This window comes from Haliotis rufescens, unplaced genomic scaffold (assembly GCF_023055435.1).
Source record: "Haliotis rufescens isolate VD_foot unplaced genomic scaffold, xgHalRufe1.0.p SCAF_7, whole genome shotgun sequence".
NCBI lineage: Eukaryota > Metazoa > Mollusca > Gastropoda > Lepetellida > Haliotidae > Haliotis > Haliotis rufescens.
Genome location: NW_025964361.1, coordinates 38257261 through 38272923, shown reverse-complemented (window position 1 = coordinate 38272923; position 15663 = coordinate 38257261). Strand labels below are relative to the sequence as shown.

At 40.1% G+C, this 15663-nt stretch overlaps 1 protein-coding gene across 1 annotated transcript in view; it reads left to right on the top strand.

The window, feature by feature from the left end:
• LOC124144162 overlaps window positions 1-15663 on the top strand; it is a 128563-nt gene that overhangs the window by 45982 nt on the left and 66918 nt on the right. Inside the window, exon 3 of the mRNA XM_046513423.2 lies at window positions 4511-4575. Within this exon, the coding sequence (XP_046369379.1) occupies window positions 4511-4575 (65 nt within the window). The remainder of the gene's footprint in view (window positions 1-4510; window positions 4576-15663) is intronic.

Here is a 15663-nt window from a genome sequence, read left to right as displayed (position 1 = left end):
GCAGGCTTATTTCATACATTGATCAACATGTAAGAATCAGTTGGCTAATTGGAGACTAGATAGAATAGCGTGATCGTGGTGATAACGTTACAAGAAAACTAAATGACTAAAAAAGCATTTCCCCTTATAAATATTGCCCAAAGTTTTCATAAAGCTTTTAATAAAACATATCACGCGTTTTGCGATTGTGGGTTTGTAAGGTAGTTTGCAGAGGTTTAAGCAGTAATAAAAAAAGCTAGAACACCGATTTAGGTTTTTATAGAACCGTGCCGAAATTGTGTGACCCCCTTAATTCTATCTTAATCATTCCTAATTAGGTTTGCCTCACAACACTTGAAGCTAACGTAATTCTAGGGTTTGTTGTAAGGTCTTGGCCACAGAGCATCGGTATCATCGCAGTAGGGCGACGGCCAGAACATAAACTACACCGATGGCTCACGTATCGAGACCACGAAACTGGAAGACTTCGAGAACCATAATAACTAATCAAGTAAAGATTTAACCGCTGATTCAAGATCATAAAATGTACGTTTACTTGAGCCATATCACTTTAAATCAAGATGGTTTTTTTCTACATCAGGCCTTGCATTTTTTAGCTTAGTTTACGCTCCCAGCGACCACAAAAATCGAAAATTCAGAAGAACAAAAAATATGAGAATGTTACGTTTTTTTGTACTGTTGACAGTAAAGATCGCTTTAACAATAAAAATAATCCAAGGGATTTTTTGTTTGACAAAAAACAGAATTGTTTTCAACGATAAATCGTTATTTTATTTTTTATCATCTTACCTATGTTTACAACTATGGTAACAGAACAGCTTACAATGCAATGTACCTGTGCACAATGTATTTTATTTTTTTATAAGTTTTTATAATTTTTCACCACCAGTATCCGTCAACCAAAGAGAAAAATAAACTCTGGTCTCATTTTTTCTTGGGATCACAATTTCATGAAGGCTGTCGGTGCGTATGGTAAAACCTGGGCCAATACAGGAGATGAACCTGTCGAATATATTTCAGAGTGGGTTTAGTCAGTGCGTGGTGTTGTCATTGGAGGAAGGCACAAACTGAAAAAGAGGAAAAAGAAAAGGAATAAACCCATTCTGTCCCTAGCTGTCATCCGATATCTGGCTTTCCTACATGAACAGTGTGTAGCTGTTCCCACTGACAAGGCCTCAAAAACAATAACCATTATATGTAAGCGTCACTACATTACTTGTTTGGTCAAAGACATTTATATTAGTGACATTCTAGAGACATATAGTCAATACTGCCACATAGGAGGCCAGCATGTAAACTTAGGAAGAATCCTGCAAAGACTACGCATCAATACTATAAACGTTTGGATTGACGTTAAGACATGAAGACATGTTCTCTTCTCCCAAAGCTTCATAAATAGCCATACAAAGAGAAAAACATCGCAGGGTCCAGCAAATGTACCACCAATTCCCCGTTTCCAAGATTAACCATAATCCTTAAAGCAATCAGGGAAGTACTCTCTCAGAAAGCATTCGAGACAAGTGGAATTAATATCTTGTCTGGATTCTCAAAATGTTCTTGATTTTTTGCCATCTTACTAAAGACCAAAGTTTAATTATGTCAAATCATTTTATTTTATACTTTGCCTGAAATGAAAGGATATGTCATCTGAAGTTACTGTGAAAACAATATGTGAAATGCTAGACATGATTTGATCCAAGATGTCTGACAGTCGAAATGCGTATAACGAACTACGGTTATGGCGAACTAAAATTAATGGTTCCCTTGGGTTCGTTATAACCGTAGTTTGCTGTATAGAAAAATTAGGGATAACACATTTTGGCAAGAAGTTATCATCTCCATGGGCACCAATTGTGCTTCGCTCCTTGCTGATCTGTTTCCTGGCACAAAGGAATCCGAACTTCTGCTCGGATACATATCAAAACACGGGAATTCGGCCAAGAAATTGAACTTTAAGGGCAAGTCTCATGAGTAGGTACACCTTTGCAGAGTTAGAACGTAACATCGTTAATGCAAATATCGTATTCAAAACATCGAAAGCGGCGCGTAAATAAGGTTAATTTGCAGATAAATCGTAGATCTGATATTGTTTAATAATGGTCAAAATGCAATACTTTCCGTAGATTTACTCACCTGAACTAGAAATACAAAAGAACACTGAAACCGCCTCATCTGTTTCATATTTAAATCTATGCATAAAGATTCAGAGTGGCAATAAAGTGTCCACAAGACTGTATGATAAGTGTGGAGTCAATACAGTGTCCACAAGACTGTATGATAAGTGTGGAGTCAATAACGTGTCCACAAGACTGTATGATAAGTGTGGAGTCAATAAAGTGTCCACAAGACTGTATGATAAGTGTGGAGTCAATAACGTGTCCACAAGACTGTATGATAAGTGTGGAGTCAATACAGTGTCCACAAGACTGTATGATAAGTGTGGAGTCAATAAAGTGTCCACAAGACTGTATGATAAGTGTGGAGTCAATAAAGTGTCCACAAGACTGTATGATAAGTGTGGAGTCAATAAAGTGTCCACAAGACTGTATGATAAGTGTGGAGTCAATAAAGTGTCCACAAGACTGTATGATAAGTGTGGAGTCAATAAAGTGTCCACAAGACTGTATGATAAGTGTGGAGGAGTCAATAAAGTGTCCACAAGACTGTATAATAAGCGGGAAGACTTCATTATTCCAACAGTCAACTTTTCCTTTATGTCGAGCCATATTCCAGCAGCTCCAGCCTGGGCTGTTTACACTTCACACCTTTTAAGGTATAATCGAGCACGATCTTTCTACGAAGACATCAAAGGACATTTGCTCAAACGTTGTTCGATCAGGTTTACAACATCAGTAAGGCTTTCAAAAAGTTTTGTGGTAGATATATGGAGGATATTTCCAAATTTGACGCATCAGTGACAAAACTGAGTTCCGATGCAATTCCTTATTTTGACCTGTACGATAGGCTTCCGCGTGTTGTTAGGTGAATAAATGACTTGCCTTTGCATGTGTTTGTGACAGGTGCCACTCGTGGGGCAAAAATACGCTTACCTTTTCGCGAACACCTGGTATCATCCCTAAATGATGTAAAGAAGATGTTGGACTAACGTGGACTTTATTATTTTATTATATTTTACATGTTCACCGAGTGAACATTTACCTCATTTTGTGTGTGTGTGTGTGTGTGTGTGTGTGTGTGTGTGTGTGTGTGTGTGTGTGTGTGTGTGTGTGTGTGTGTGTGTGTGTATATATTGTGTTAGGAAGCATAGCCAGTACAAACATTAATGATTTAATACACCATACTAGATTTACTGTACAGTCCAACCAGTTCAGGTTATGAAGAGAAATTAAATTTCTGTTAGAAAATATATTGACAAAATCAGGGTTCGAATCCTCTTAAGGGTCATAAAATAAGTCTTGGTAATCGCCCATGATATTGCTGTACGATTGCTATCAGCCTCGTTAACGCTCCTCACTCATTCCTCAGCAGGGTTGTACAACAAGGAGATTATATGTCCCCCCTCTTCTTGTACTAATCAAGTGAGTCAACAGAGAATGAGCCGCAATTATACCTTTACGATACACCATACACCCTGTGGCACTGTGTGGAGTCTAATTGTATTACAGTCAGCGAGGGAAGATAGGTTGTCATATTAGGAGAGACTGAGAGCCCGCCTGTGACAGTTAGGGGCAATTTTGTACTCAACTACTGGCATGTAATGACCCAAACGGAGATTGATTTGTATGACTCGTGCCATCAATTTCATGTCGTTTATCAACACATACATATATCATTGCTCTAGTCGTAAAGACCGTTTGTTCGTCACCAAAACTATTTTTGGAATAGGTTTGAGTGCGTACAACGTCTTCCTTCAAACGTGCATGGTGGGACTTCACTAACGGCAACTGTTTTTAGTTCTTTGAAGAACGTGGTTTCCGAAATTTTATTTATGGAAATTCAAAATATCGGGATTCATACTGATTTAGAAGTACATGTAATTGATGTTGGTTATACAGAAATTAAATGACCGCACTTGGTGTCATACCGTGACTCCAATACAAAGCAGTGCGTGATGCATACAGTGAGGGATTCTCTAGACAATAGGCGTTAAAAGACGGTATTTTTTGTTACCCTGTCATCATGTTAAACTGCAGCATGGTATCTCAGTGAGCTAGCACTTAAATCGGTACACACACACACAAACACACACACATACAAACACACACACGTGCATGCACGACGCAATATAAGTGCAATAATCTTAAACCAAATTTCACCTCACCTCACCTCACCTCACCTCACCTCACCTCACCTCACTTCACCTCACTAGACAATATACACGGGTATTTCAATAAAGATAAGGTATTTTGATTTTCTTGGCCTGGGGTGTGTGTGCTCCTACAGTCTACTTTCCCTACTGTGATTAAATATATTACCAGATGATTTCATGGAACAAAACTCATCTGTAACTATTGTATACACTCTAGCGGATATACATCTTGTTTTCCAGAACACCCAAGTTCGCCTGTATGAAGTTTCTTCGTCGGAGCGAGAACGTTGTTCAGGTGCTAGAAAGTAAGTCGAATTGTGTTTGTTACATTGTCAGCATCAAAAACCTATACGTGCTTTATCGTGGTCAAGATGCATGACTTCGTTGCAATCTGGAGCTAGTGCACCACAAGTAAAGGACCTCCCGATTCCTTCACATTACTATCGTTAATTTGTCATGGTAAATATAGATGAACTATACTAATATGAGACCGCCTCCGTGGTCTAGTGATAGAGCGTCCGCCCGGAGAGCGGAAGGTCCGGGGTTCGATCCCCGGCAGCGTCATACCAAAAGACGTTAAAAGATGGTACTTGTTGTTACCCTGCCTGGCGCTCGGCATTAAGGGGCTAAAACGAGGACTGGTCGGCTCGGTGTCAGTATACTGTGTCTGAGTGGGGTATTCATGTTAAACTGCGGCATGGTATCTCAGTGAGTAGTACAAGCAGCCACACGCACAGACACACACGTCCATGCACGTCGCTATAGCTATAGCCCCTTAATGCCGAGTGCCAGGCAGGGTAACAATAAGTACCATCTTTTAACGTCTTTTGGTATGACGCGGCCGGGGATCGAACCTCGGACCTTCCGCTCTCCGGGCGGACGCTATACCATTAGACCACCGTGGCGTACAATCACTTGTTAACAAGGATGCAAATGTCATAGAATCTTGGTCAGCATATTCCCCTGTCTTAATGGTGCACATATTGAGCACACAAGAAGAAAATAGTACTATTTTGGCTGCATATTGGCAAATTTGGTTTCTCTAGAATACTACATATCGCCCAATTTCAATAAGTAAATACATTGCTTTAATGAACTGGACTCCTTGTGCACGACCGTCACATATTCATCACAAGAATGCATGCCGCGCATTTCTGTTACTTGCCTAACCAACCAACCGAAAGCACATTCAATGATGACTCTTCGTCAGTTAAGTATTTAACACCGAGTGCAACCGTTATCAAATGGATCAGACTAAAAAAGCCAAACAGGACGTGTAAAATACATCAGGAAACACGAAAACCTTTTAGCTTTCGATTCATCTTCGACTACTTTATCCAAGGATCTCTAAAAACGCGACACCGCTGAATTAAGCTTTAATTTCGGTAAGCGATTGTTGTTGTTATTACTCGTTAATATGAGCGACCATTTACACAGACTCGTTACATACTTGAAGCCACGCCACCGTCTAAAGGTTTGTTTAATACCAGATTAAACTCAGTGCTCCTTAAATATAGACTACGAATCAAGTCAATGTTTGATTGCCCGTATGTAAGTGTAAGTCCCTTAGACATAAAAACCGGTGATACACGCAAACCTGGATGGGTGCAAATATTCATCAAATATTTAGACATTAAGAAAAAAGCGGTTAGCATGGTGTTTATAGATTTCTCCTTGAAAGAACTTCGAAAACAACACTAAATAAAGCTTTTAAATAAAATCAACCGGAAAATACTCGTAATGTTTTGAAAAATTCATGGCAAACCAACCTGATAATACATCTTGATTGATCACGTGACAGGTTGGTAACATGGAGCCATTTTCACTGAGTTTTTATTGTTTTTTAGATTGGAACATCTTCCGTGTTTTGTAGGATTGCAACGTCATCAATATTACGCATAAAAAAATATTTAAAAAAATATTACTCATAAATGGGAATGTATACATTTAAAAATTGGATTTGACTAATATATTGCAAACGTTATCAAAACATTACCAGGTTAAAAACGGACACCAAAACACTGAAAACGTAAGGTCCAATGTTTTTTTGTCAATACTCATCTGGGGACACGGATGGCAGTGTGGGCTAAAGACTAGCGTCTCCTTGGTCGTGGATACGAGTCCCAGTTTTGCTCCGAAACCCGTGAGCACTATATCTGTATTCGGGGGATCCTTGTCGTGATCTCCTGGTTCATCGCTATTTGACAGTGATTCATAAATATATAACGACAACGGGAATCAGCAATCTGTCTCGGTTGTACGCCGACACAGATTCCATTGCGTAAATAGACAAAATAGCGGTGAAAATTATATCGATGGATCACTTAAGATCATTGATGACACCAGGTGTTCGTGATAGGGGAAACATGCCCCGCTCTACCGCTAGCACCCGCCACTGGCACAATTTGCATAAAAAGAAGTGTTTGTTTGCTGTCTGACGCCCCACACCTTGTCACATCGTCGGAATCGTACAACTGACTCTGTTTTAAGCCGTTATTTCTTATTATTAAGGATATGGCTTTGTAGCTTTTATTTTCACAGTTTTCAACGTCTACGACCTGCGTCAGGTTTGACTTTTCACCCTTAAAAAGATGACACGAAGTGATGTAACTGAATCCCACTCACTCACTCATCTGGCCACCTACAATAAAATAAAACACCCTCTGATTAGCATAGAGACACAGCAAGTTTGAATATCCTCATTCTCATGCCACTATAACTATAAACGACGGTGGTATATTTGTTTACTAGGGTCTTTTTCCACAAAGGCGATCTGTGTTAAAGTGTGCGAGTTGGCGTTATCATGGCGTTAACAGGGCCCGACTATATATACAACTCAAAGTTTGCTATGGATCATGTTTTTTTTATGAAAGAAACTCATCCACAAATAAAGACTGAAATATCCCTGGACACTATAATTGGGTAACCCACATTTCATGACGAACGGACAGCGGTATGGGCACGATGTCTGCGGGGTGCTTTAAAACCTGTGTTTGGATGTATCGTGACAGAATCTTTGCACATCATTATCAGAGAGCACACCAACATTTGCTACTGAAGATTGCAAGATCTGAATGCACTTATGCCCACTCAGCGTCAGTGACGACTAACTAATCAGGCAGATGAAAGGCATGCTTGAGTGAGTGAGTGCTTAGGTTTAACGCCGCTTTTAACAGTATTCCAGTTATATCACGGTGTGTCAGCATAATGTGGGAGGAAAGCCTGAATTGATGCAGGTCTGAGACGTTTACCACTTCGGTGAAACCCACGAGCACGGGTATGATGCTGACAAACCTAGAAACATAGTCGGGGCGAACCGGGATTCGAAACCAAAATCATAGGTTTCTGGCGTGCCCAAGGGACGCAACTCTGCACAGCGATTTTTTACAGACCGCCGTCATATAGCTGGAATATTACTGAGTGCGGCGTTAAACAACAAACAAAGAAACAAGTAAGACAGTCAAAGTGCGGTGATCGCCTTATTGAACGGGACCCTACTGTCAGTAATATATGATACAAGGATACTAGACTAAAGGCGTTTAATTAAAGGTTAAAACAAAAGGACCCGGTGTTTAATCTTTTTTAAATGGTTGGATAAAACTGAAGCGTTTCAACGATTAGACGCCAGGTGTCCGCTGGCTCTAACCTAATTAAACCGTGGCCAGTACACACAGAACATTGGCACCTAACATGATGATACACCATTGTTTTGATAACAGTATTTAAATAGTTCTATCATCAAAGTCAATGACAGATAAAAGAAATTCCGTTATTTCCAAGTGGTGTTATTTTATCAATTCAGTCAGTTGATGCGCAGTCAGAAACAAACGAGACACAGTTCAATCTGTCCCTATTTAGTTTGGACTCGTTTTGAACATGCCAATGTGAATTTGAACATCCTTAAGATATTAACGTTATTGACTGTCAGTCTAAATCAATATTACGCTATCCATTACCTTAATACGTGAACTTCAAAACGTGAACGGGAAACAGCGACCTAAGTATTAAAATTCATTTGTTTAGTCCAGTCATATGCAAAACCATCCCAAATGTACAATGTCATTATTTATCATGATCTTGAATTAGAGCCTTGGTTGTGTACTCGTGTTTTGCTGAGGATGGAACCATGGTTATTAACACAAGACAAAGAAGACACCTCTGTGTTTACCTGGCCCATCGATCTCTCTGATCTGATTGCAAGAGACACATGTGCTACTGACAGCACTGGGATCACCTAGGACCCATTAGGTTATATGGTGGCATACAACAATCAATATGTAATGCACATGCCCTCTCTGTCTGACTCATGACATGGCCGAGTGTTGAGAAAAGTGTTTAATAAAACACACGAACGCATGCTCTGTGGATAGATTATTTCAAAGTTAGGACCAGTTATTTCAAAGCTCATAAGATGAGGGCTTAATATTTGTCACTCTTGGTAAGTAAAAAAAAATACCAAGAAAAGAAGAAGACAATAACAACATTTTCAAATATTGCCATCCGCATACCGGATAACCATTTCAAGGCATCCGGCGTACTGCACTGCATCCGGAATACCGTCTAACAGTGCTCGGCATCCGGCGTACAAAAAGGGGTTTGGCACCCTCAATGATATCACGGCGTGTCAGCTTGGTGTGGGAAATAAACACGAAATGATACCAAATATCAAAGATACGATTCTGATCAACCAATTACGAATATGAGATTCGAACCCAAGACCAGCGGATCCTGACACGTCAAAGCGCGCAGCTCTACACAGCGAGTCCCGAAGCCTTGGTCGTTATGATAGAGCATCATCATGTTCTCCACCCTCAGTTAAACAGCGGGTCATTCAGTGCAGCGCTGGCACTTGCTAGGTGTACCTAACAAGTACAATTCCTGGGTTCCCTTGGGGGGTTACTGTCGCTGTTGCCAGGCGTCATAGTTCGTATTTATAGATAATTACAAATGAAAAATATTCTCAATACACAGGTGACTACTCTACAAAATGGAAGGCTAACAGCGTCAATACAAACACTGCATGGATAAACATCTCGCTGTTTTGTTATCGATGAATCGATAGACGTACCTATATCATTCCATCGTTTATATAGATAGGTAAAGATCGTATATTAATTTAAAAGAAACGCAAAGGATGTAAATCACAGAATGTCTGTAAAACGATAAGATTAACATTGTTATTATTCGATTGGGTTATTTAAAAGTGTTAATTCGCTTTATTGGTTTAATATTGGAATGAAAGTATCAGCTAAGCACATACAATAACATTGTATATTAATTCTATAATTGATTTCAGACCAAATTTAGCATCGCTGAAATTAATCCTATATACCAACAGAGAGAATGCGAGTTTGAATTTCAAAGATGACGTTGAACACATTATCTACAACTTACGTTCGAAAAGAATGTATAAACTGATCTATTATTCTGCTATACGTATTGCTGACAGCGATACACATCATAACGAGAGCTGTTACTCGAGCACTTATGTGATACATCTTACAAACATGCATGTTTTTTTAACATTTTTGAATATTTTATTTGTTAGTTTTGAGCTTACTTTAGTGCGTTAAAGGTCAGTAAGAGGACAAATAACACGAAACATATCCTACAGTAATTAAATGCCAGGTAAGAATGAGTCACAAAGGTCAATTAGAGCAGGATAGTACGTCGTGGTACGGAAGCCTTTTTATAGTGTTTTGTTTTGTCATTTATTTCTTAATAAATCAAGAAGTTATGTTGAAATTTCAAGATACATTCTAAGTTGAGTGAGTGAGTGAGTATAGTTTTACACCGCTTTTAGCAATATTCTAGCAATATCACGGCGGGGAACACCAGAAATGGGCTTCACACATTGTACCCATGTCGGGAATAGAACCCGTGACGAGCGAACGCTTTAACCACTAGGCTACCCGTCCGCCCCCATTCTAAGTTAAAATTTCAAGATACATAAGATGAAATTTTAAGATATTAACTTGAAATTTCGAAAGGTTATGTTGAAATTTCAAGATAATAAGTTGGAATTTCAAGATAAAAAGTTGGAATTTCAACTTGGTATCTTGAAATTTCAACGTAGTATCTTGAAAATGCATCTTAGTATCTTGAAATTTCAAGAAAAAAGCAAAAAAGGCTACCGTACCATGGGACTTTGTAATACATCAAGCATTATAACGTCAACTAGAACTCGACTGCTGTACGTATGCATGTCATACATCTTTCTCACATACATATTTCCATTTTTTATATGTATTTTAGTGGCTGTTTGAAAGGTCAATAAGTACGTATAACACACCCAAGATATATCTGTGGTTAAGTACTACAACTTAGACATTTCGGTTTTCCAGTAGATATGTCGACTCACAAAGGTCAATAAGTGTAATATATCACATCATACCATGGGACTTAATGCCATGCAATACATCAATAGTTTATCAATCAGTATCGAGTTGACAGAGGGCATTTTTACCAACTCCAACCAAGCCTTGCAAAAACTTCAGTATTCATTTGTCGTAAGTAGCTATGGAATTTGTCTGTCTGTTGCTAAACAATAACAATCAATTACCCTTAGTAGCTGTCATCCCTGCTTCTGTGAGTATTGATGATCTGTCGAGGTAGAAAGCACAACGAAATCAGTTAAGTATAGGTTTCATGAAAACATGAACTTTGAGCTGGAAATAATTAATGGCAAGTGATTGTTACTTTCAGTTAACAAAGTAATTAGAATTACATCCAGGTGAGCTGTGCTCACGAAGGCTTGGTTGGACGCATTAACATCTTACGATGTAACTATGTAATGTTTCAAGATGGGGTCGATGGATATGTTGTCAAAGGGATTTGAAACCATGAAGTACACGTCTAAATTTGTCCATCGCACACTCGTAACACTCAGCTTGTAACTGAGTAATGACTGTATATTTTAGTAGGAAAATATGATGTTTTTAGAATGTTCGATTTTCCGATCAAATCATGCTGAGAGCGTTTAAAATCGCGTTTCTAACATTTATAGTGGCATGAGGTAGGGGACGCTTGAGTAGCAAGTTGTCGTTGAATGCATCAAGTTCCAGGTTTCGATTCCAATGGATATTTAATGTGGAACCATTTGAATCCTCTGCCATATTATGACTGAAACTGAAATATATAATATATTCGCTCGCTAATTCAACAAAAAATGTGTTTCTTCGAACAATCGTTGTTCTTACAACTGCGCTGGGTGTGTTTAGATGCTATTCCGTATTTTGACTTGTACCACATGTCGGTGAAAGAATTGACTTGCCTTTGCATGTGTTGTGACGGGTGCCACGTGTGGGGCAGGATACGCTCACCATTATACGAATACCTGGTGTCATCACTATTTCATAGTGATTCATAACCACATGCTTATGAAAAAGTCGGAATCGTACAATAGAATATGCTTTTAGCTTTAAAACGTTGATTTAAAGGCTCATTAGTGCTGTATCGTCTACTGGTATTTACCAAAGATGGTAATGACTCTCGAAACCTCGAGTAGATATTCCTCCGGTAATAGAACATGCATTGATTTTTTTTAAAAAGCAATACTTTAGGTATTGTTATCAAATGTCTCGTATGTCGAACGTCCTCCTACATGAATACTTCCAAGAGTGAGTGAGTGAGTATGGTTTAACGCCGCTTTTAGCAATATTCCAGCAATATTCCAGCAATATTCCAGCAATATCACGGCGGGGGACACCTTAAATGGGCTTCACACATTGTACCCATGTCGGGAATCGAACCCGGGTCTTCGGCGTGACGGGCGAACGCTTTAACCACTAGGCTACCCGACCGCCCAATACTTCCAAGAAAACGACAAGGCCTGGTCAGAGCTGAGTGCACTCGGTTAGTCAGTTTACATCATGTGTCGAGATCCCGTCATCTTCATGACGCTGTGGTAGAAGTAATATATTTTTTGACGTACTGGAGAGAACGTAAGGAGACCCACATCCAGTCTCCAATTAAGGGCTTCCTCTGTGGATTCAAATATGGCACGTTATTATTTTAACTATGTCCCATGTCCCCTTGAAGTAATCAAGCTGACAGTATCTCACAGATGCCTTCTATCGTAGTCCTTTGTTCAAGGACATACTCCTTTTTTAAAACAAAGCGTTAATCATACAAATCATATTATCGTCAAGACCTGGGGGTAGAGGACGATGCACAGTTTGAGTCATTATAAAACTATGTATTCAAATATCACCTTGCTTAAAGCTCAATACAGCTGTCGTGGTCCTTGTATAAGTACGGATAACGTAAGTGAGAGGGATGGGATTTAATGGTACAACCGGTTACTACTGATTACCAAACTCATACTCATTTATTCTCAGAAAAAACACCCACGATGGTACATGAGATACAACTATATACAATTTGTATTATGTACAAAATGACAGCATTTAACAAGAATGATAAAAATAGGATGCGTGGATACTAATACAATTTACCAGTTGTATTGTACACATTGTTAAGGAATTAAGATAGGCTTTTTACTCTTACGCTGTTAGTGGCCATAAGTTTCTTAAATTGGGACAGGTTTGGAAACTTAAGATATTGCTTATTTAAGAGTTCATATCGCTGTTGGTGAAAAGCCTCACATCGGAATGAATAATGAGAGAACAGGCGGTGTCGTCGCTTCAGAATAGACGGTGTCATCACCGCATAACAGGCGGTGTCATCACTGCATAACAGACGGTGTCATCACTGCATAACAGACGGTGTCATCACTGCATAACAAACGGTGTCAGCACATCATAACAGACGGTGTCGTCGCTTCAGAACAGACGGTGTCATCACCGCATAACAGGCGGTGTCATCACTGCATAACAGACGGTGTCACCACTTCAGAACAGACGGTGTCATCACTGCATAACAAACGGTGTCATCACATCATAACAGACGGTGTCGTCGCTTCAGAACAGACGGTGTCATCACCGCATAACAGACGGTGTCATCACTTCATAACAGACGGTGTCATCACATCATAACAGACGGTGTCATCACTGCATACAGACGGTGTCATCACTGCATAACAGACGGTGTCATCACTGCATAACAGACGGTGTCATCACATCATAACAGACGGTGTCATCACTGCATAACAGACGGTGCGGTCACTTCAGAACAGCCGGTGTCATGACCGCATAACATACGTTGTCATCACATCATAACAGATGGTGTCATCACCGTATAATAGACGGTGTCATCACATCATAACAGACGGTGTCATCACTGCATAACAGACGGTGCGGTCACTTCAGAACAGCCGGTGTCATGACCGCATAACATACGTTGTCATCACATCATAACAGATGGTGTCATCACCGTATAATAGACGGTGTCATCACTTCAGAACAGCCGGTGTCATCACTTCATAACAGCCGGTGTCATCACAGCATAACAGACGGTGTCATTACAGCAAAACAGACGGTGTCATCACTGCATAACAGACGGTATCATTACCATCAGTGTGTACTGTGTATATCTACATGCCCTAAGCTAATGAGCGTGGGTCAAATACTTGCTCGTATTCAAATATTAAAACAAAGATTCCTGAAAACCAGCTTCATTGAGACAATTTAAGCCTCGCGTACAAAATACGTGTTGTTATAAGCCAAAAACAGGCACGTGCGGAGATGGAGAAAATCCCACCCGACGCATCTATCTCTGACACAACGCTGTCTTCTCCCACCTGAACCCATCTTTCTCTCCCGCCCGAATCCTTCTCTATTGGACGCTTTCTCTCTACCCTAAAATGTACTCCTCTCACAGAATCCTTCAGTCTTCCTCCCTCCCTTTCCCCCTCTCTCTCTTCCCCCTCCCTTTCTCTCCCTCCCTCCCCTCTCTCTCCCTCTCCCTCTCTCTCCCCACTCCCCCCTCCCCCTCTCTCTCCCTCTCCCTCTCTCTCCCCTCTCCCCCCCTTTCTCTCCCCTCTCCCTCCCTCTCCCTCTCTGCCCTCTTTCTCTCCCTCCCTCCCTTTCTCCCTCCCTCCTTCCCTGTCCAACTCTCCCTCCTCTCTCTTTTTATCTCTCTCTCTCCCTCCATAAGTACAGTTATAACCTTATTGCGTGCATATCTCTCGACGACATTATTGTTTACGTCAAAAGAGAAGAGTCTGTTGAGATGTGTACAGTTAATCCATTAGATGACTAAAAGCGCGACTTAACAGCCCTTCCCCAGCACTCGTGGCGCAATTATGCATATGATACGCTGTGTATGACGATTGTACTTCCCTTTGTGAACTACGGGGTGGCACTGGTACTATACACTGTGTAAATCAATGTATAATAGATAGGTGCATATGTTCAGGCACCGCGTGTACTGGGTAACCTTGATACGCCATCATTTATCGCTGAGTGCATATTACAAACACAAATAGAGTATGTATTTTATTTTTACCAAACAAAAATTCAAGAATTAAAATGGAATGATTAATGACGCCATTTTGGTAATATATATGATTATGCTGCGTATCATGTTTGATCTTACTGTGGATATCGATACTTAATTTATTTCAAATTGACAAAAAAAGGTATTACCATGTAAAATTGGTTTCCTTTAACTCGCTTAAGTACCATTATGTACCATAAAGGCAGTACCCTTATCGGCGTTGTCTAACATGGGTATTTCGCTTGTCTCGAGCTACGGATAGCTCGATATATTGACAAAATTGTCTGTCTACGACATGCTGAGAACGAGACATCAGGGCTCTACGTTAAATATTGAATGTGTGAGTGAATTGGGTTTTACGCCACTTTTAGTAATATTCTAACCATATCACGAGGGGGTAGGGGAGTGACCAGAAGTTGGCTTTACACATTGTACCCATGTGGGGAATCGAACCCTGTCCTTCGGCGTGATGGGCGAACACGTTAACCACTAGGCTACTCCACCGCCCCCTTTACGTTAAAAGAACTTCAGCCGTTCCTGTGTACCGACGCTTTCATATACATGTACGATAGTGTAACCTCATCAGCTGCGATACGGTTGGCACGGTGGGCGCACTTCATCACCTCAACATGTCAGTAACTCACGGCAGGTCTTGAATATTGATCTACCTGTCTTGATTGTTCTGATTAGCACAGAGAACAATAGGTAGGTATGCATTGTTTACCTACCTACCTATTGTCCGTTTGTGTGCGCTCTTTGGAAGACATGGTATAGCACTAGTGACGCACATTTCATAAACACGATCAATATCTTGACATGTGGTAATGTTCTGTATTTCGTTAAAGGGGTTACACACAGGCACAACATTATTGAAACGATAGCCGGCTAGATTTATCATCTATTTATTTTGTTTGTTCCATCTATATGACAGCAGTCTGCAAATAAATCGAATTTGTACCAGACATTCCAGTGATTGACACCATGAGCATCGATCT